This window comes from Mus musculus, chromosome 1, assembly GCF_000001635.26.
Source record: "Mus musculus strain C57BL/6J chromosome 1, GRCm38.p6 C57BL/6J".
Lineage (NCBI taxonomy): Eukaryota > Metazoa > Chordata > Mammalia > Rodentia > Muridae > Mus > Mus musculus.
Window position 1 is genome coordinate 99,939,207 of NC_000067.6, and position 24,189 is coordinate 99,963,395.

General features: G+C 37.2%; 1 protein-coding gene across 2 annotated transcripts in view; it reads left to right on the forward strand.

Moving 5' to 3' along the window:
- The window catches only part of Cntnap5b (contactin associated protein-like 5B), a 718,354-nt gene that overhangs the window by 166,961 nt on the left and 527,204 nt on the right, over positions 1 to 24,189 (forward strand). For both annotated transcript variants that reach the window (XM_006529594.4, NM_172851.3), the window contains exon 2: positions 1,437 to 1,541. In XM_006529594.4, coding sequence (XP_006529657.1) covers positions 1,437 to 1,541 — 105 coding nt within the window. The remainder of the gene's footprint in view (positions 1 to 1,436; positions 1,542 to 24,189) is intronic.

A 24,189-nucleotide genomic window follows, 5' to 3' on the forward strand; every position in this document is an offset into this window, starting at 1 on the left:
TGTTTTTTTCACATGTCAGATCAGTTCCTCCCAAATGACTACATAATAGAAAACTTATCTTGAGTAGCACATTTCAAATCTCTTTTGAATAAGGTCTAGCTAGATGTTATGAAGTCATTTTTCAATGTCTCCGAGAATCAACTGTATACAAAATAAAAACAGGAAAAGAATGGTGAGTTGGTGGGGTTAGCTAATTGGTTGATTGCCTGGTCCTTGTTTGCCTTTATCATTCACCAACCCACTCTTTACAAACATCTTTACTTGAGTTTTATTATACAGTATTCTCATTGCTAAGTAATCCCCATCCCACCCCACCCCCCCCCCCCAAAAAAAAACAAAAAAAACACAGACCAACTTGTGGAAGCACTATAACTCATTGATAACTAAGTAGCCTAACCTGTCTTGAACTGCTATAACAGAATATCTGAGACAGAGTAACTTATAATAAAATATCTTTGGCTAACATTTGTGGAGGATGAGAGGCCTGATATCAAAGTTGCAGTATGCAACAAGACCAACATGATAAATCATTATGTGTCCGAAGGAAAGAGGATGAGAAACTGCACTTCTGAAGCAGTAAAGCCACCAAAAGGCTGGAACTTTCAAAGATCCATCCTCTTAGTTTGGTTTCATGGTAATTAAATCTCAATGATAGTTTTGTTGAGCACAAATGTTCAAACCAGTTATGTATATGGTATGTGTAAATGTGACCAGCAAGTCCCTCCATCTGTAATCCCATAGTTCTTACTTAGTGTGAACTTGAAGGGTATTACTGTCATGTCAAGTCATGTATTGGCCCATGGTCTTATCATATTTAGTATTATCAAAGCAGCCTTAGTATGTAGTTCACCAGAGGAGGCTAGAAAGTTAGCTATTGAAGTTCCTGTCCAGCTCAAGATTGTACAACATCTGAGGCTATTCTCTTTCATATCCTGTAACATATGTAAGTAGCACATTTCCCACTTGATTACACACAAGTTGTAATAAGAAATTTCAAGGTATCCTATTTTGATAAACACATTAATTGCAAAGGTTGTTGGAACCTGGGTTGGAGAAAAAATGTTGCCCTGTATGAATCTCCCTTCTCTTAGACAAACCAGACATGCTATGAGCCTTTGATCAAATGTTCAACTAAAGGAAAGGATGGGAAACTGGGCTTTCAACCCAAGCAATTCTTCCTGAGAGTTTTTGCTTATGCTATTTACTAGAGTTGTGAGCTTAACTGCTTCAGCCTTCATTTTTCTATCAATAAAAAGAAGTCATACCATGTTTGAGGGTTTTGAGAAGTAACTACAAAGACACACACTGAAAAATAATTCCCAACCTTTTCCAGACCAGATGCTTATTAAAAGAGTGTCTACACTGCAAATTTCCTCTTCGTAAAATGTTACTTGCCCATAGAATCTGACCTTTCCTGCTTTCACCATTTTTTTCAGACAATTGTGATGACCCATTGGCCTCTTTCCTCTCACCGAAGGCTTTCTCCAGTTCCTCAGATCTCACTGGAAGTTCCAGCTCAGCTCAACTGAATGGGAGAATGGGTAAGTATTGTGATTAAGCTTGCAATCCAAGTGTTAGATAAAGACATTGTGAGTGCTAAGGAGAAACTTCCTTGTTCTGTCTATACAGGAGTCTCATCCAAAGTCACAGTGCAGAAATAAATCTAGGAGGTTAAGTCTATAGCAGAAATACTTCCCATCATGTAATAAATAATCAACATGTCCCTCTAGCACTACGATCCACTAAGGACTTACCTGTGTATTTTTTCTGTTGTTGTAGTTGTGTGAGGTACTGACTTTGGGACCCATTTTCATGAATATTAGGACATTGCTCTGCCATAGGAGCCGATAGTCATCATATGAAATTCTCTGAGTGTATGAACTTGTGTATAGACTGCAACATGTGAGTGTATATGGATGAAACGTGTGAGTGTATATGGATAACATGTGAGTGTATATGGATGCAACATGTGAGTGTATATGGATGCTTGCATGTATGCAATTGTATGATGTGGAAGGGGCTCAGGACAAACTTGAATGATATTTTTTAGGTGTCATATAACCTTATGAGAAAGGATATCTCATTTTCCTAGAGCTTGACGATTAGGCTGCTGTTTCTGTCCTCCAGAGGTAGTACTATAAGCAGGTACTACCATGCCTGTTTGTTGTTTAACATAGGGACAGTGGGATCAAACTCACATCCTCATGGTTTTATGTAATCATTCCATCCACAGAACCATCCCCAACCCTATGAATTTCTCTTTTGATCATAGTAAGAAATATTAGAGGATGTTATATATTTAAACATTTATTTTATTATGTACATTTTATACATCAGCACAACTAGGTAGCAAAACATGCTTCATGACAAGTTAATAAAATGTTTATTAAAATATTTCAGTATATTTAATTTTATAGTGAGATTAATATTACTATTTAAAGTATATATTAAATGTACTTAATTAATATAAGAATATAAATAATATATAATACTACAATATAGAGAGCATCATGTGTAAGTACTTAGTCTGGTAAAACTAGAGTAGTTACACTTGACTTGTCTGTTATGAAAAGTGTACTTAACTAATATGATGTTTATATATTTAGCTATATTTTGATATTGATTTTGTGATGTAGAGAGATTAATATAGAAACTAATTTGTCTTGTTTTGAAAAGAATTTAACCTCTAAAAATTTAAAATCTGATTATTATAAGCTTATCCTTGATTTAAAATAGTTGAGTGCCCTGGCTAGGGAGATGGCTCAGTGTGAAAAGTACTTGCATGAAGGCAGAGGTCATATCCCTAGAACCCATGTATATGCCAGAAGGGTATGGTAGCTGCCTGCAGTCCTGACACTCAGGATAAATTAACAGATCATGCCTAGAGCAAGATAGCTGGCAAGACTAGCCAAATAGTGACTTCCTCATCTCTAAGACAGCTTGCTGCAACATATCAGGTGAAGAGCAACTAAGTACTACCTCTAGAGTTTTCTTTCTGTTCCCTTGATTAAAAACACTCTGAACAAAGCAACTTAGGGGAGGAAGTGTTTATTTAAGCTTCTGGATTCCAACTCATAATTGAAAGAACCCTGGACAAGAATTCACAAAGAAATCTGAAGATAGGCTGCTTGCTGTTGCATTACCTCTAACCAAAGATTTCACTTTCTGCCAAAGAAGTATAGTAGAAATCGTGGAGGAGTAGACTGTTGCCTGATGATTTGGTTACAGCCTTAACAAGCTTTTTAGTACAGCATGAAACCACCTGTCCAGAAGTGTGGTGTCCTTCCTACATCTATTAATGATTAAGAAAATCCCCATAGACATGCCCTTAGGCAAATCTGGTCTCTTAGTCAAGAAGCTTTTCTTGGGTGCTTCGAGACTATATTAGGTTGATAATTAAAGCTATCTAGGGCAATGCTGATGTCAACTTTGGGCCTCCTTATATATAAATTAGTACATGTGCATCCACATACATTCACACGCACACATACACACACACACACACCCTCTCCTGTGCACACATTTAAACATACCATACACAAATGTATATAAAATTTTGTTGGCAAGTATGCAGTATTCATTGGTCTTTTTTAATTTATGCCTCTCTACTGTACATAAAATAGGTGTATTAGGATGACTATTTTGTATTTCCCCTATTTTGATTTACCTTTGAGTTCTAAAATGTATTGTAGTTAATTATTGATTATTGCTATTGATGTATCAAACTTCAAAGGATTAATTTGTTAACACCTTATGATTTTTGAATATCAATTCTGATTTATAGATATGTTTTTACTCTTGTAGTTTAGTTCATGATAGATGTTACAAGGTTACTATTATAATGTTATTTATAACAAAAAAAAACAGAGTCAGAATTTATTTGAAAATTCATCTAAGAATACAGATTTTTCTCCTTAATTTTTTTTGGAGAAAATGGAAGAAAAAATGCTTAAGCACTGAACATGAGTGTTTTTCTTGCCATGGTTCCCAAACAATACTGTACAGCAGTTATTTATTTAGCATTTACAACATATTAGATGTTATAGAGAGTCACTGTTCTGTCATTTTATACCAAAAATATTGAACATCTGTAGGTGCTATGAATGTTTCTGGAACTGAAGCTTTAAGATGCCAACAGGCTGTAAAATGCTAAAAGGAAAATAAAAAAAAGGCTCATTATAGCACAGTGGAGAGATTATTGATGTAATTACTGTTATGATACTGGTATGTGATTAGTCATATAAATTAATACCAAATTGTATTAGTTGTTTTAGGTATATTATTTTATTAATCCATAAAAAAACTACAGTCAGTCATTAATTACAACTTTTTCACACTAAATAAAGTTGTTGAACTTCAGAGTAGTTACATAGTTTTCCCAACATCACACAGTAGTAAAATATTTGGGTCCAAACCCAAATCAAATGAATTCAGGATTTAGCATGCTCACTACTGCTGTAACAGCAGATTGGTTCATTAACAAAGCTGTGAGCAGAATGGAGCAGTACAAAAAGGGATGGCAGAGAAACAATTCAGCTGGGGCTCACATACTAGCTATGACACTGTGGAGTTCCATGGGTATAAACAAACCACTTAATAAGCTCAGATTCATATTCATATTAGTAAGTTCATATTCAGACATCTCTGGATGATACCTGTCTTGCAGTATCACCTGGAAAAACAGACTGCATATCCATGTTGAGAAGAGCTTCCCCACTACAGGACTGAAAGCTAAGAGTCAGGCACTGAGATCCCATTTTGATTTCAGGAAAAAACATATGTTGAGACATTTTAATACAGTTCTAAATGTGCTTCCCAAGACAGTTTGTCTCATCTTTATTCAAATTGTGGGATACCCAATCATCACACTCTGGGAACTCCTTATCCACTTACAGGGATTCTAAGGGTCTAATTTTAGGCCAGTAACCTCTGTACTGGACTGATATTTACTGGAGAGAGTATCTCTGTTAATGACTATTTATACCTGCCCTTTTCTGATTTGGTGAGAGAGAAGACTGCCTCCTAGCTTATCCTTGTTAGACTCTAAACAGATATGATTGAACAGAAACTTCAGTCATGAAAATGGGATGCACAGATTAGAACTCCCCCCTCTAGCTCAGTGTACAATATACTGTTAGGAAGTTTTGTTTACAGTGCCTCATTTTTCCTTAGGGAATAGCAAACGATGGATCCAGGAAAATTAGAACCCACCCCCACCCCCATGTGTGTGTCTGAATCACCTGGCCATTTGCTAGTGACATTGCCCAAAACATCATGCAGATGTTTTGTGAGGCTATTGATAAAGTGAATATACAAAATGTTTCTGGAAGGTTTCAAAACGCAAGCAGAGGTACAAGCCAATAGTTTATGCCAATTAAGAAATAGACAGTGCTTCTGTGATTATTCAAGAGTACCTCTTATGTGTTAGTCACTGCACTAGAACCCCCACGCATCATTGCTCAAAACAAACAGGAAGGCTATTTGTAAAAAGTTGATGGTTTGAGACATGGCTCAGTTGGCTAAGTGCTCTCTTCACAAACATGATGATCTGACTCCATCAACCATACAAAAATCCAGGAATAGTAGTATTTATAGGAACCCAAGAGTTGTGAGGGGTAAATAAAGTCAGAAGGAACACTGGGCCATGCTGATTGCATACTATAACCAGACCAGTGTGCTACCATTTCAATGAGAGACTTTGCATCAAAAGGAAAAAAAATGATATGGTGGAGGTGATGGAAAAATGGTTAAGAATACTTGTTTACTCTTCCTGAAGACCCCAGCTATCATAACTGGTGGCTACAAACACTTGCTACTTCACTTTCAGTGACTATGTCATCTTCAGACCCACACGGGCATGTCACACACATGCAAATAGCCACACATAGACACAAAGACACAAATATTAAAATAATAAAATAAATATTTTAATAGTTAGTTTGCAACATGTTGTATAATTATTTAATCTCAATTTTGGGTTTCTACCTGCCATTGATCATTCAGTTCCCAAACAAAAGACGCACACTTTTATTTTTATAATAAACCCTAATCAGCACTGGAGCCAGGCATGTATCTATCCTCTTTGTTATTACCATTCCCCATCAATAACCCCAAATTATAATTTGCTAAGATCCATCTAGGCTGTTCTTAACTCCAGTTGTCCAGCTCTCATGACCATGTATTCATAACTCACCCCATGGCAGCTTCTTCCTCTCTCGCCCTTCTCTCTCCCTAGTGGTCTCCCCTAACCACAAGCCTGGAAACCAAAGATCTCTCTCACTGTCTCCTTATTCACCAATCAGAAATAGCTTGTGTGTATGTGGGCGGGGGGGGGGGCAAGTTTATATCACTTACCTATGTCACTTGGGTATATGGAGACTTTCCTGTCCCTGGAAGCATCTAGGTCTTGGGGGCCAATATTTAGCATTATAAATACAAGCAAAAGACCAAAGCTCAGCAGTATCTCTTTTGGGAATGTAAACACATAATTTAAGAACTCAAATTTTTTAAACTGTATGCACATATAAATGGATAAAGTAATAAATATGTGTGCATTCAAATATATATCTAACATAGGGAATATGTGCACACTTGTTATAAAAGATGAAAGTATGGTAACGTTATAAAGAACAAATTTTGTCCTGTAGCTAGGAGGTAGTGGCGCACACCTTCAATACTAGCACTTGGGAGGCAGAGACATGGAGATTTCCAAGTTTGAGGCCAGCCTGGACTACAAAGTGAGTTCCAGGACAGCCAGAGCTATACAGAGAAACCCTGTCTCGAAAAAACCAAATCCAAAACCAAAACAAACAAACAAAAATTTGTCCTGTGAATGGACAGGCAAGTATACAATTTAGCAACCCAAGAATATACCACTTAGCATTAATTTATATTGAAAATTACACCAAAATGATTTCTTTTTCTTCTTCTCAGACTAGATTTATGACCTGTCTATAAACTATCAAGGCTCAAAACAAATGAGAGCCTGACCGTCCCATTTCTACATGGAGTTTTTAAATTTCTTTGTTTTAATAATGGACAGACATCAAATAAAACCCACTAGAGCAAAGAGTTCCACAGTACAAAATGCTCAATGCTCTGAGAGCCACAAAGGTATCAAAGAACTTCATTAGTACTAAATTGTGTGTCTAGAAATTTAGTCTTGTTGCTAGCTTATGTAATGTACAATTGAAAAATCAGGGGAGAAATATCTACTTATGGTGTAGAAAACCTTACTGCTTCACTTCTTAGAACAGTGGCCACTTCCATATCCAAGATGCAGAGCTTCAGCACAGGGTGAAATGCCATGGCTATACCAGAAATTTACCAGTAATTCACCTTCCACATCCTCACTCCATACAGGGGCACCCTCTATATGTCTCTGTCAAAAGGATTCACTTAACTTTGCTAATGTACGGGTAAATAGATGTGCATGATTCTTATTAGCTCAGTTACTTCCCCCAGTGGTGTTACTGAAGCATAAGTAATAAAATAAGTGTGTTATATGTCATGCTGTGATGATTTGACATCTACACACATTATAAAGTGGTTAAGACAATCAGATTAGTTGATACCTCCTTCTCTTCCCATACTCCCTTTTGGGCATGTTCAATCTTGTCAGATTTGAAGTGTGCAGAAGCAGATTGTCATTAATAGTTAACTATGATGTGTCACTGTAGTGTCAGAATTCTTCTGCTGTTTCAGCAATTGAATTTTTAGTTCAGGCTGGCCTGAACCTCACTTTGCAGCACAAGATGAACTTGAACTTCTGATCCTCCATGTGCTGTGTCCTCAGTGCTGTGAATCCACAAATTTAGGGACATACATGGATTATACAGTGCTGGTGAACCATCCCTGGCAAGCACTTTATCAATAGAGCTCCATCTCCAGCCTCTCAGACATAGTGTTTCCATAACAGTATACAATTTCAGCATTCTATTTTAGTTTTCAACATTCCATTCTCTCCTTCTTATCTCCATCTATTACAAAATCACTGCCTCTTCTAAATATCTACACACCAATTTTGCCACAGGCATATATACAAACACATACACTCAAACATATCCATCTCCTCTAAACTAAATTTAAACTCTCAGAGATTGGGGATTAAGGTTCACATGCAGGGGATCATGAACTTGACAGCCAGTCCCACAGCCCCCACAGGAGGCTCCACTCCCAGGTGCTCTAGTAATCCCAGGATCTTAGGATCAGGGATGAGTAGAATACAACATCAATTCCAATACCAATAGTGACTGGGACCAGTAGGATCCAGGGACACAGGATCCCTGCCTGACCAGTGGCTTGGTTTCCTTCTGGACTGTGCCAGTTTACCATGGGCTCGAACTCAGCAGTCAGTCCCACAGCCCACAAAGGAGGTTCCACTCTCAGGCACTCTAGCACACTCAGGATCCTGGGATCACATGTTTCCAGTATCCAGGAGCTTGGTCACACAAGGACCTCAGGGTCTCACAGGCAGCTTGACTCCTAAAAACTCTGACACACCAAGAATTTCAGGATCACAGGATCCAAGAATCATAGGATCACAGAAACAGCTGGACTCTGAGGCGTTCTGACTCAACAGCATTAGAGGAATGAGAGGCACCAGTAAGATATAGGAAGGGAACAGAGCACTAGAAATAATAAGATGGTAGGAAGCAAGCATAAATACATAAGCAACAGATACCAAGGTTAGTTGGCATCATCAAAACCCAGTTCTCCCACCATAGCAAGTCCTGGATACACTATCACACCAGAAAAGCAAGACTTGGATCTAAAGTCACTTCTCATGACAATGACACAGGGCTTTAAGAAAGACAAAAATAAATACCTTAAAGAAATACAGGAGAACACAGGTAAACAGGTAGAAAACCTTAAAGAGGAAACACAAAAATCCCTTAAAGAATTATAAGAAAGCCAGGTGTGGTGGTGCAAGCCTTTAATCCCAGCACTGGGGAGGCAGAGGCAGGCAGATTTCTGAGTTTGAGGTTAGCCTGGTCTACAGAGTGAGTTCCAGGACAGCCAGGGCTACACAGAGAAACCCTGTCTCAAAAAACAAAAGCAAAACAAAACAAGACAAAACACAAACAAACAAACAAAAAACAAACAAACAAACAATAAACAATCAAACAGGCAAAGGAAATGAGCAAAACCTCCAAGATCTAGAAATGGAAATAGAGACAATAAAGAAATCACAAAGGGAGACAACCCTGGAGTTAAGCAACCTAGGAAAGAGATCAGGAGTCATAGATGCAAACATCACCAAAAGAATGCAAGAGATAGAAGAGAGAATCTCAGAGGCAGAAGATAACATAGAAAACATTGACACAACAGTTAAAGAACATGCAAAAATGCAAAAATCCCAAAAGATCCAGGAAATCAACGACACAAAGAGAAGACCAAACCTAAAGATAATAGGTATAGAAGAGAGTGAAAATTCCAAACTTAAAGGGCCAGTAAATATCTTCAACAAATTTATAGAAGAAAATTTCCCTAATCTAAAGAAAGAGATGCCCATGAACATACAAGAAGTGTACAGAACTCCAAATAGATTGGACCAGAAAAGAAATATCTCCTGTCACATACTATTCAAACCACCAAATGCATTAAATTCTTTGTTTACAAGGAAAGGATATTAAAATCAGTAAGGGAAAAAGGTCAAATAACATATAAAGGCAAACCTATCAGAAATACACCAGACTTCTCATCAGAGAGTAAGAAAGCTAGAAGATCCTGAGCATATGCTCTAAAGACCCTAAGAGAACATAAACACCAGCCCAGATTATTATACACGGCAAAACTCTTACTTACCATATATGGAGAAAATAAGATATTTCACAACAAAACCAAATTAAAAATATAAATAATATTTTTCCACAAATCCAGCTCTACAAAGAATATTGAAAAACACCAATACAAAGAGTGAAACTACTCACTAGAAAAAACAAGAATGTCATCTTTCAACAAACCCAAAAGAAGATAGGCACACAAACATAATTCCACAACTAACAACAAAAATAACAGGGAGTATCAATCACTTTTCCTTAATAACAATATCAATCCCAATATCAATGGACTCAATTTCCCAATAAAAAGACATAGACTAACAGACTCGATATATAAATAGGAACTAGCATTTTGCTGCATACAGGAAATGCACCTCAGTGACAAGGACAGACACTACCTCAGATTTAAAGGTTGGAATACAATTTTCCAAGCAAATAGTCCCAAGAGACAAGCTGGATTAGCTATTCTAAAACAAATAAAATCTAGTTTCAACCAAAAGTTATCAAAAACAATAAGGAAGGACACTTCATACTCATCAAAGGAAAAATCTACCAAGATGAACTCTCATTTCTGAACATTTATGCTCCAAATGCAAGGTCATCCACATTGATAAAAGAAACTTTATTAAGCTCAAAGCATACATTGCACCTCACACAATAATAGTGGGAGTCTTTAGCACCCTACTTGCAGCAATGGACAGATCATGGAGAAAGAAACTGAACAGTCACAGAATGAAACTAACAGAAGTTATGGAACAAATGGATCTAATAGATATTTATAGAACATTTCATCCTAAAGCCAAAAAATATACTTTCTTCTCAGCACCTCATTGTGTCTTTTCCAAAACTGGCCACAAAACAAGGCTCAACAGACAAAAGAGGATTGAAATAATCCCATGCACCCTATCAGATCACAACAAACTAAGGCTGGTTTTAAATTCCAAAAACAAAACAAAACAAAACAAAGCAAAAAACAATGGAAAACACATATACACATGGAACTGAGCAATGCTCTTCTCAATGATAATTTGGGCAAGGACAAAATAAAGGAAGAAATTAAAGACTTTTTAGATTTTAGTGAAAATGAAGACACATCATTCCAAAATTTATTTACTTACACAATGAAAGTAGTAGGAGGAGGAAACTCATAGCTCTAAGTGCCTCCAAAAAGAAACTGGAGAGAGATTACACTAGCAGCTTAACAGCGTACCTGAAAACTTTATTACAAAAAGAAGGAAATACTACCAACTGTAGTATACAGCAGAAAATAATCAAACTCAGGGCTGAAACCAACCTATAGAAGCAAAAAGAACTATACAAAGAATTAACAAAACCAGGAGCTGGCTTGTTGAGAAAATCAATGAGATAGGCAAACCCTTAGCCAGACAAACCAGAGGGCAAACAGACAGTATCCAAATTAATAAAATCAGAAATGAAAAGGAAGACCTAACAATGGAAACCATGAAAATTCAAAAAAAATCATCAGATCCTACTGCAAAAGTTTATATTCAAGTAAATTGGAAAATCTGGGTGAAATGGAAAATTTTCTAGACACGTACAAGGTGCCAAAAAAAACCAAGATCAGATAAACCATCTAAACAGTCCTATAGTCCCTAAAGAAATAGAAGGAGTCATCAGTATTCTCCCAACCAAAAAAAGCCCATAACCAGGTGGGTTTAGTGGAGAATTCCATCAGACCTTTAAAAAAGACCTAATACCAATACTCTTCAAATGATTCCACAAAATAGAAACAGAATTTACACTACCCAATTCATTCTATGAAAACTACAATGTTTATACCTACGCCACACAAAGACAAAACAAGGAAAGTAAACTTCAGACCAATTTCGCTTATGAATGTTGATACAAAAATACTCAAAAAAAAATTCTTGCCAACCCAATCCAAGAACACATCAAAATGATCATTCACCATGATCAAGTAGACTTCATCCCACGATGCAGGGATAGTTCAATATTCAGAAATCCATCAATTTAATCCACTACATAAACAAACCCAAAGAAAGAAAACACATGATCGTTTCATTAGATGCTAAAAAAGCTTTTGACACAATTCAGCATCCATTCATGTTAAAAGTCCTAGAAAGATCAGGAATTCAAGGCTCATATGTAAACATAGTAAAAGCAATATAGAGCAAACCAATAGCCAACATCAAACTAAATGGAGACAAATTTGAAGCAATCCCTCTAAAATGATTTACTAGACAAGGCTGCCCACTCTCTCCCTATCTATTCAACATAGTACCTGAAGTTCTAGCTAGGTCAATTACACAACAAAAGGAAATCTAATGGATACAAATTTGAAAGGAAGAAGTCAAAATATCACTATTTGCAGAAGATATGATAGTATACTTAAATGACCCCAAAAATTCCACCAGAGAAGTTCTAAAGCTGATAAACAACTTGAACAAAGTGGCTGGATATAAAATTAACTCAAACAAATGAGTAGTCTTCCTCTACACAAAGTATAAAGACCACCAGTTGAAATAGCACCATTTGTTAAAAGTGACATCTTTTTTCCACTGGTTGGTTTTAGTTCCTTTGTCAAAGATCAAGAGACCACATGTGTGTGGGTTCATTTCTGGGTCTTCACTTCTATTCCACTGACAGAAATCAGGAAAATGACATCCTTCACAATAGTCACAAATAATATTATATACCTTGGTGTGACTCTAACCAAGCAAGTGAAAGGTCTGTATGACAAGGACTTCAAGTCTCTGAAAAAAGAAATCAAAGAAGATCTCAGAAGATGGAAATATCTCACATGTTCATGAATTTGCAGGATTAATATAGTAAAAATGGCTATCTTGCCAAAAGCAATCTTCAGATTGAATGCAATCCCCACCAAAATTGCAATTCATACAGTTAACTTCATATTATATTCTATATTCATATATTCTAATGTCATAGATTTAGAAAGAAAAATTTGCAAATTCATTTGGAATAACAAAAAAACAAGATAGTGAAAACTATTTTCATCAATAAAGTAACTTCTGAGGTAATAAGCATCCCTGACCTCAAGCTGTATTACAGAGCAATAGTGATAAAAACGGCATGGTATTCTTACAAAGACAGGCAGGGATATCTGTGGATATCTGCCTTCTCAGAGGCAAAGGGAAGTGGGTAGAGAGGGTGAAGAACTCAAAGAAGAGGGTCTGGGAAAGGAGGGCAAAATTTGGTATGTAAATAAGTAAAATATTTTTTTTAAAAATTAATTTAAATTTCCTTTTAATAAAAAGGAAAAAGAGAAATACAATGAATAGATAGGCACATAATAGATGATACAGGTATTCAAGAAGAGACTCATTGTGGAACTTGGTCATGTGGTCATGGAAGCTGAGAAAGACCCCTTTAGCTTTCTACAAAGTATAGAACCAAAGGTACATCCCAGTGAGCCCAGAGATCTGAGGACAGAGATGATTGTTAGAGTAACTCTTAAATTGGAGCTTTAAAATGAGCAACTTCCTCTATATTTCTTCAAGCCCTAATATGTTTGAGCCTAGACTCCTGCTAGCTATGAACAGGAGAGAACAGATGTAGCAGCCCCAGAAGAGGGGGCAAGTGCTCTTATTTTATCTGATTGTTCCAGGGATTTCATGGAATCTTCTCACAGGAATGAGGATAGATCTACCCCACTAAGTATAAAAATTAAAATGCCAGTCTCACCCAGAGATATCCTTACAGACAGAACCAAGGACAATATTTTTTCAGCTGTCTTGGTGTCCTTTATCCAAGTCAGACTGACACTTGTAACTAGCCACCATCTTCTCTTAAGTGATGCCAAAACTCTAAAAGGCAGATTTTCATTAGCTAACATGCAATTTCATGGTATCTGAAATCTAATCAGTCCTCAAATAGAAGAAAGAAAGAAAGAAAGAAAGAAAGAAAGAAAGAAAGAAAGAAAGAAAGAAAGAAAGGAAAAAAGAAAGAGAGAGAAAGAGGGAGAGAGAGAGAAAGAGGGAGAGAAAGAAAGAGGGAGAGAGAAAGAAAGGGAGAGAGAAAGAAAGAAAGAGAAAGAGGGAGAGAGAGAGAGAAAGAAAGAAAAGAGAAAGAAAGAAAGGAAGGAAGAAAGAAAGAAAGAAAGAAAGAAAGAAAGAAAGAGGGAGAGAGAAATAATGAAAGAAAGAAAGAGAGAGAGAGAAAGAGGGAGAGAGAGAGAGAAAGAAAGAGAAAAGAAAGAAAGAAAGAAAGAAAGAAAGAAAGAAAGAAGAAAGAAAGAAAGGGAGAGAGAGAAAGGGAGAGAGAAAGAATGAAAGAGAGAAAGAAAGAAAAAGAAAGAAAGAAGAAAGAAAGAAAGAAGGAAGAAAGAAAGAAAGAAAGAAAGAAAGAAAGAAAGAAAGAAAGGGAAAGAGAGAAAGAGGGAGAGAGAAAGAATGAAAGAGAGAAAGAAAGAAAAAGAAAGAAAGAAGTAAGAAAGAAAGAAAGAAAGAAAGAAAGAAAGAAAGAAAGAAAGAAAGAAAGAAAGAAAAAGAAAGAAAGAAAGAAAAAAAGAAAGAAAGAAAGCCAACAACTTGTGATTTGCAAGGAGAGCTGACATGGCCTAGCAAACTGAATAAGAGGAAAGGATGTATGTTATAAAGGAGCCCTGTGTGCCCCTGAAAGGACATAGAGTTCTTCCTTACATGTCTGAGATTTGTTTAGGTTTTCTAAACATAGTCTATTCTTAACTTTTGCTCCTGTCACAGCAATTAACAAATTTCTTCTGTGTTGTGCCACCCAGCTTTACACACAAGTGTTAGGGTCTGTTCCTTTATTTTCCAAAGATGAACTCCAAATTGTAAAAATCTTTCAATGAAGTTCTGGCCCATTAGACTTGCAAACTTTATATGCCCCAGTACAGGGGAACACCAGGGCCAAAAAGTGGGGGTGGGTGGGTGGGAGGGTATGGGAGACTTTTGGGATAGCATTGGAAATGTAAATGAGGAAAATACCTAATTAAAAAAAAGAAAGAAAGAAAGAAGAAAGGAAAAAGAAAAATGAAAAAGAAAAATTGCTTTGGGAGCAAATAAAGATTTCTCAAAGAAGAAGAAGAAAAAAAAAGTTCTGTTTTCAGGCCTAGGGGTGCTCAGTAGCTGTGTCTGGCATTTTCTAGAATGATATAAAGAAACATCTGTTTATTCTAGACATGGCACTTATGACATCCCAAGCAAGGAGTCCACTCGAGTCTAGCTCTAGCTCAATACTTGCAGGGGTGTGGCTGAAAGGCCACTTATAGCAACATGGATGTCTCATTAGCAGTGAAGCATTGAAAAGCACTGTCCATCCTTCAGACAGCTTAGATGATTCCAAAGTTGTCTCTCTCCAAATGATTATTATTGGTGTAACATCTGAGAGGGACCTTGTAAAAACTGGTGGTTTATGGGACTTTATGAGACATATGAGTTTTGTTTACTTCTTGAGATTCGTAAACTTGCCTTCTATATCCAAAAAGGAAATTTTAATTCAGTGTTTTCTATTCTTGCACTCAACCTGCTAAGACATTTCAAAGGGAGGAAGGAATTTTCCTGCTAGTCTTGGGAATCACTCAAGTCCCCTGAGGACCACATTAAATCCACTATGTACAGAACATGTGTAAAATAGTTTACTTCCAGTGTATAAGAGATCATTGAATATATTCATGTCTGACTACATACAAGAAGAAAATATATTGCAGATAAATATATACCAGCACACAATAATTGTCCAAAATGAGAGGGAAAATCCAAGAAGGCTGTGATCCAACCCCAAGCAATACCAGTATAATGTGTACTATTGATGCCAAAATATTTTTTAAACATAAAATTAAAATAAAGTAGAAATACCACCCTTAATGCTGCTATTATATAAATCAAGATCCAGCAACCACGCTCAGGAGTTGAGAACTAGGTGGTTAATGTCTCCCTTAACTCCTCAACGTTGCTTTCTCATCAGTGGAGGGGATATAGCAAACTGACTTTATTTCTTTCCTTCCATGTGCCCTCCAACCTCCATCTCATCTCACACAAGAAAGTTGAAAAGCAAGAAAGAACACTAATCCCTCCTGAAAAGACCTGGAAACTGCACTAAGCTGATGTCAGTGGCCATTAACTCAATCAGCCAAGCTATTCTATGCAATTATGGCTTAGGAAGCATCTTTGTGTGTCAGATGTGATGCATTTATGGCAAGAAAACTGTGAGTTAGGGGATTAATTCAGCTGGGTTTTCACAAACACTGTCAACAGGAAATTCAAGAGCTGAGGGGCAAAGATCAAACTGCCCAGATGTGGCTTAGATCTTGACGATTAGGGGAAGAATTTAAGTTACTCTGATTAAAACACAAATGAACATAGAGCTCTTTGTATCCGTAAGAGGAAGAAAATTCAAGGCTCTCCATTCAGTGAAACGGAGTTTATCAGTAATAATCTTTAACATTATTACTTGAAATTTTAAGTCTTCTTCCTCATATCTTTTTTTTGTTTTGTTTTCTTTTTGTCTTCTTCCTCCCTTAAATACATATTTTGAGGTGTTTACATTTAGAAGTTCAGAACATACACCTCTGCTGCAACAATTGTTTTTGTTTGTTTGGTTGGTTGGTTTTTGTTGTTGTTGTTTTGTTTTGTTTTATTTTTTGTTTTTTGTTTTTTGGGTTTTTTTTTTTTTTTTGGTTTTTTGAAACAGGGTTTCTCTGTATAGCCCTGGCAGTCCTGGAACTCACTTTGTAGACCAGGCTGGCCTCAAACTCAGAAATTTGCCTGCCTCTGCCTCCTGAGTACTGGGATTAAAGGCGTGTGTCACCACGCCCAGCTGACAATTTTGATTAGATGAAGAGTTTGATTATTTTATATGAATATATTGTAGAGTTCTAAAATCTCTTTTTGGATACAGAATACAGACATACACACATGCACGCACACAAATATGCACATACTAAGCAAAACATATTATGTGCCACATACACACCAGATACAGAAAAAAAAATACTAGACTATACTACCCCTACACACATACACACAAAACACATTCACACCTACAACACATACACACACACACATACATACATATACTTACAAACACACTAAAACTGCATACAGACGACACCATACCAGAACACACACACACACACACACAAACACACACACACAAAATCTTTCTCTGGCAATACTAATCACCCATGACTAGTACTCGTCCTTAGAAGTGGCTTTTCATTTTGTACCATTTGACTATGAAGAGATGGAACTGGAACAAATTTGTGGATCAGAGTAAATTGTAAATTAGTGTGGACACCATAATGGTATGATTGTTTAATGAAAACTCTAGGCTCCCATATAATCTGACTGATGCTGTGTTTTTTCTATTTAATATGTTTAAACAGGTTTAGGGCTCGGGATGTAGGTCAGTTGTTAAAGGACTTATAACATGACAAAAGTGTAATGTCATTTTCCAGTACTGAATAAATGAAATGTGTTAGTATGCCTGTAATTCTAGCTCTTAACATGGAGATAGAATCTATAGGATCAGAAATTCTAAGTCATGATCAATAACACAGACAGATTGAGGATGCCTTGCACTAAAGATCTTGTCTCAAAAACTGATAAACAAAAAATAATGATGTAAGTCATGTTTGTAGAAATTGGCCAACCCATTTCCTCTTTTACCATTCATCTCTCCCAACTTCATTTTTGTCAGTACTTTCCTATCTTCATATTCTTGCTGTCCCAGGTTGTGCAGACACTTGTACAATGTCTTCCTTTTGTGGCTTCATATTGCATTCTACTGGGAAGTCCTCACAGTGGAAACAAGTGCATCTTGAGTAGTGTGGCTTCAAGAGGGACAATGTGGTGGGTCATTGTGGTTCACCACATTGTGGTTATTAGAAGTTCTTAATGTTGTGGACAGATGGGAAAATAGACATACATCAGCATGGAAATATTCTGAAGAGTAAAGTAGAACCTATGTGGTGACTTGGGTGTCTCTCCTAACTCTCTGAGGATGGAGGGGCTTTCACAGCACTAACCTGCATACAGCCAGGATCTGCAGTTCCAAGGCAGAATCCTGATGTGTGGTCTTCAATAACCACTTTACACATGAACTCACTTCTGTAGGGATGAGATCTCAGCATCTAGGGACCCACATGCAATGTCTCAGTACGGTGCTTGTGGGTATCTGGGAGAAAGGAAGCCTGTTACAGATATTGTGGCCTGAACAAGAGATAGATTCAAATATCACATTCTTACAGTCTCCTGATTGGCTGGGTCAACAGTTTTCATAGTGATTTTGTTTATTCCAGTGTGGGAAACACTTTTCTAGAATACTTCTGAAATGCCTGCCTTTTCAATTCTTACTTCTATATTTTATTCACAGTAGATTTAAGTGACTAAGGAGCTTGTGAGATATTGAAGTTGACCAAGATTTTAAGAACACGAAAATGTGTGAGAAACTTTAGTGCTATCTCTCTCTCTCTCTCTCTCTCTCTCTCTCTCTCTCTCTCTCTCTCTCTCTCTCAATGAAATCAGTATCCTAAAATATTTCTTCTGTTTTTTCTATTTCTCTTCCCCCATTCCATTTCCTCACTCTTTTCCTCCTTTCTGTTCTTTTCCCTCTGCCTCCTTTCCTTCCTTTCTATGTTGCTTTGACATACAATTTTACTCTGCAGCTTAGGTTAGTCTTGAATTTGTGACAATGCTCCTGCCTCTGCCTCTAGAGAGCCAGTATTACAGGCCTGAACAGAATCCCCAGAGATGAACTAAAGATTTAAACAGTAATATCAACAAGATTTCCATTCAAATGACTAAGATTTCACATCTCTTATTTCATCCCAAAGATACTGATTAAGTGAATTATTTTTACTGTATATGTCAGAAATCAGGAATAGTGTCTTACTCTGATGTTAAATTTTCTAAATTGTTTAACTTATAGACAGAACTTAATAATTATAAATAAAACAAATAAGTAGTAAAGAATTCACTAAAATCTATCAAAAGATCCCCTAGCATGACCTGTAGGTGCCCATTAGTACATACATGTACTAAATTAAAATGAAGCTAAACATCAAGTCACTATATGAAGATAGACCTTCTGCAAGTTCAGAAATATCTTATTGTGACAAAGAATACAGTAGTCAGTAACCACATAAATCTACTGAGTATTGTGACTGAAAAATAGCTCATTTGGTAAGGTGTTTGCTTTGCAAACTTAAGCACATATATTTATTTCCCAGAGCCCACGTTAAAAAAAACAACAAGGGCTGGTGAGATGGCTCAGTGGGTAAGAGCACCCGACTGCTCTTCCGAAGGTCCAGAGTTCAAATCCCAGCAACCACATGGTGGCTCACAACCATCTGTAATGAGATCTGACTCCCTCTTCTGGTGTGTCTGAAGACAGCTACAGTGTACTTACATGTAATAAATAAATAAATCTTTAAAAAAAAAAAACGAGTATGGTAGAACATACATATAATCCCAGAATTGGAGAGGTGAAGACAGGAAAATTCCTAGGGCTTGCTGGCTATCAAACTATACAAATGGTGAGCTACAGACCAATGAAAGACCCTGATGCAAAGGAAAAAACGTGGACAGCTTCTTAGAAATGATTTACAACATTGTAATATTTACCTCTGATCTCTCTGATCTTCATACCGGTATGAATAAAACTGTACCTGTACACATACAGAGAGAGAGAGAGAGAGAGAGAGAGAGAGAGAGAGCAAAATCAAAGAAGTCCAGTCATTTTAATTTAGCTTGAATGTAGGTATCCAGTATCATATTGAACCATTTATAAGTCTTCAAGCTTTTAAATGCATCAGCACTCAACATAATCTATAAACGACTGGCTGTTTTATGTGTGTACGAAGCAATTCTTGATCTGGAAAAGATACCACTGTGTGGCATTCTCACTTAGAATTAAGATGCAAACTGTCTTAGCCTCAATGAATTCCTGTTTGCCACATCATTTCATGAGTAACCCCAGGCCTGTGAAATAGAGAGATGGGTATTTACAACATCCAATGCCCTTGATAGCTCCATTTTTTCAAGGGTGAAAAACCTTGCTATGGGGTTCCATAGTGAGCACTTAAGTAGACTGTCCTTTGGGGTAGTAAATTTCATAGTAGAGGTATTAATGTTGTATGCAGACAGCAGGAGAATATATCTCTGAGAGAGTTCAGGCCCACCTACAAAACCAGGTGTTCTTTCTTACAGATTTCAGATGAAAGAGGAAGATTCCCATGATGTGGTTGTTCTGTATTCCACAGCACAGTCTGTAGCCAAGCTGTTATACCTTCATAGGCAGCATGGAGAAGTGAGGGCTGCTGCATTATAGGAAATAAACCACACAATTCTGAGCATGTGGTAGAAGTGTGCAGGAGGGTCACATCTATTAAAGGTACTCATTTATTACCATCATCCTTTTGATGCCCCAAAGTCCAGCAGTTGAACCCTATAAATACCCTGCAGGAACTGAGACTAAAATTAGAATCCTGGCCAGGCTTCTGATTTCCTGGTACCTGGAGGTGCTGTTAAAGGGTTAAAGACTCAGAAACAGAGCCAAGATATGTTTTCTTCCCAGGTGCTATGAGAAAAAGGCTGCTGTCAATGGCTGATTACTCCCTAACCCCACTTGACAGAAACTATTCACTGAAGGTCATCACAGTACAGAGCTTTGGTGTTCAGCTAGCTCTCACAGCTTTGCTCCCTGTCAGGGAATATTCAGAGGCAAAGAATGCCCCAGCAGAAAAGCTCCACATCATGGCAACATCAAGGTCTTTTTCTCTTTGCTCAGCAAGGCCTTTGACTCTGCCTATCCTGATGCATTCCTTAATCACTTCCTGTCAGAGTCAGTCTTCAAATCCCCCAGCTTATTCCCACTATGCTGTGATGACTGTGGGCACCCCCTGTGATGGTAGAACCGACCTCTCATTTACACCCAGATGTAGAGTTCCATGAGAAAGGGCTGCCTTTCACACAGTTTCTTTACCTTCAATAGTCTCCTGGTGTCATGCACGAATGAATTACTTGCACTGAAGTCTTTGTTTCATAATTGATACCCAGAAGAACTGAAGTAACAGGACCCCCAAAATAGTCTTCCAACATTGCACCAGTGGCTCGCATCTCTTGAATACAACTGAGTCTGATTCAGACACAAAGTTGTCCTCCCTCTCCAAGAATCTCCTGTTATGAATTACTTTGCTTTTCTTTGCAAATTTGTCTCAATCAGCCCCACCCCAGGTATGTATATGTATATATATATATATATATATATATATATATATATATATATATTCCCTATATCTGTATCTCTCTCTTTTTTTCTCTCAGTAGATAGATAGATAGATAGATAGATAGATACATGTTTCTTATATCTCTCTGTGTATGTGCCACTTATTTGCAGAAGCCAGAATAGGTAATGGGATACCATGTACCTAGATTTATAGATAGTTGTGAGCTTGCCTGATAAAGGTGCTAGGAACCCACCTTGATTCCTCCAGATGAATGTTAATTAAGCTATCATTCTAGGCCTATCCTATAGAATTTTATTCTTTTTTAAAAATCACATTGAATAATTTTGAAGTTGCTGTTTAGTTTTCCTCTTGAAAATTTTTATTCCTTAAACTGGAACTTTGGTAAATGAGTAACAGTCACCTGTAGCATCCTGTCATGCTGTACGTGCCTGGTGTCACTAGAAGTGTATATATGTTTCATCCAATTATGTTCCAGCCGTAAGAGTTTTTGCTCAGCACAGACCCAGTTTCATATGGGTGAGAGTGTTCTACAAAGAAGAGCAGGTGTCCTGCTAAATGTTGCAGATGCAGGCACATATGAGCATAATGTTATTCCTCTTACATACATGATGCAGTGTCATGTTCATAGAAGAGCCTCTCATGAGGGTTAAGTATGTGTATTTATGTGTGTGTGTATGTCAAAAGACAATCTCGTGTAATTTATAGACTCTACCCACCTTACTACTACTACTACTGCTACTGCTGCTTATCATAATAATAATAGTAATTATTATTATTATTATTATTATTATTACTATTACTATTAGTAGTAGTAACAGCAACAACAATAATAGGAGACAGGTTTTACAAAGGCCTGAAACTTCTGAAACTCACCAAGTAGGCTTGTCAGTAAGCCTCAGCCTCAGTGTTCTATTTGTCTCCTCCTTCCTAAAACTAAGATAGCAGCTATGAACCATTATGTTCTTTATGTTACTATGGGTGTTTGGGTTTGAACTCTAGATTTATGTTTGCAAGGCAAATGATGTCTCTATTGAATGAGCCAGCTTACCAGCCATGAGTTCTCTGTTTACTCTTTACAGTGTTTTACTCACTTAGTATATCTGTCTATAAAATAATTTTGTATACTGGCTTACTGGGTCACCAAGTGTGTCATAACTGAGGTTACAGCTTGTCCTTCCTGCTAGCTCCCCCTTCATTTGTGAAAAAATGTTTGCTCTTCATAGACTTCTGTGTGATGTGTGGGGAGACATGGGACTTGGAAACATGTTAATTATAAGATTTATTTTATGGTTAAAAAAGAGTCAAGACCTGGGTTAGTAGGTAAGTTTTTAAAGTGCTTATTGTAGAAGCATAGAGGCTTGTGTTAGGATGCTCGACATCATGAAATAGCCAGACCTGGTTGGCCCAGTAAAGAGAGTCTGCAACTAGGCTCAAGAACACTAAATGACCTTGCCCACAAGTTATTTCAGATTTGTAAATAATGATGCTAACAGCCAATATCTGGGCAGAAGATATATTGGTTTAGGGTTCCTAGATTTTGTGTCAGAGGAAAATAACTACAGGCAGAAAAAGGTAGAGAAAGGAGAAAGCCACCATGGCTTAGGTGAGTCAAATGACCATGTGCATTAGCAAATACAAATTAAGAGCAGCCCAGACAAAACATGGCAAAATATATAATGGGATTATTGGCTGGGAAATAGATACAACAGCATAGAGGGTAGATATCTGCCCAGTTCTTATGCTGACTAAGGCTTATTGTAATTTAAAAGTTGTGTGTATCTTTTATCTAGTAAATAAAGAGAAAAAGGTGAGGTAGAAACCCGGGATTGACCTTAATATTCCTACAACAAAGCCTGAATGTCAGAAATTACTGCACTGGGAAGGAGGAGAAAAGTTATGCGTGGCTATTCCTTGGCAAGTATAGCTGAATCATTTTATCCCAATGTTTGAGTTCGCCTTCTGGTGCTATGATAAAACACTGGTAAAGCAACTTAGCAGAGGAAAAGTTTTCTTTGGCTTACACTTACAAGTCACTTCCATCTTTGAGAGTATTTAATGCAGGAACTCAAGCAGGAACCTGGAGGCTGAAAACATTGAACACCACACTTTGTTGGCTTAATTACAGGCTTCTACTTTGTTAGCGTCCTTATAAAACCCACCATCTCCTGTCAAAGGAAGGGAGTTGTCCACTGTGGATCTGGGCCTCCAAATCGATTAATAGTCAAGATCATCCCTACAGGCTTATCTGAGCAATCTTTCAATTGATCAGAGCTTAGATGGCTCTGGGCTATGTTAGGGTGAAGTTAAATAGGACATCAGGGAGAGACCTTGCCTCAAAACCAAAATGGAGTGCAATACAGATACACAGTAGACACTTGACTCTGACTTTCAGACACATTTGCACAAGAACCCAAATCATATATGCAGATTCATACAAGTACACACATGGCCATATAAATGCGTCATCGATGCACAAAATAAAAAGAAATAAAATAAAATAAGCCATTGTGCTTATAACTTATTATGTGTGAAAGTATTGGATGTCACATCTGACTTGTTCAGTTGGCCTTGTACAGATGGAGACTATTTTGGAATGCCTGCTATTTAGTTTCCCTGAAAAGAAAGTATGTTCTTTTCTCTGTGTTCCATTTTCAATGTGGGACATGCATCAATTCTCATTTCCATTTTTGAGGAGGAAAAGAAAAACAGGTAGAATGGAAAGAGTTCTGACTTCCCCATGAGTTATTCTGTTTCACAATCAGAATCTTCTCAGCCTGCATTCAAGCTGACTATCAGCAAGGTGGCATAGAAGGCTGAGAGAGAGGCTTGCCAAGGTAAAAAGACGAGTTTTTTATTTGTTTTATTAAAAGTTTGATTGTGCTTTATACGAGTGGTTTGTACATGCTTACGATTTTTAGTCACTGCTAAAACCTATGGCATAAACCTGAAATCAGAAAAATGGAGTTAAAGTCTCTAGTTACATTCTCAACACTGGTGCTAGGCCTGGTTTGTTTCCTGATACATGGGTAATAAAATAGCAGTTTGGGAATAGATCATCAGGAAGAGGCACTTGCTGCTAAGCTGAATGTCCTAGGTGCAATCCACATGGCCTACATGACGAAAGGATAGAATCAACTCCCACAGTTGTCCTCTCACCTACATGTGGACACCATGGGACACTCCTACCAACCCACA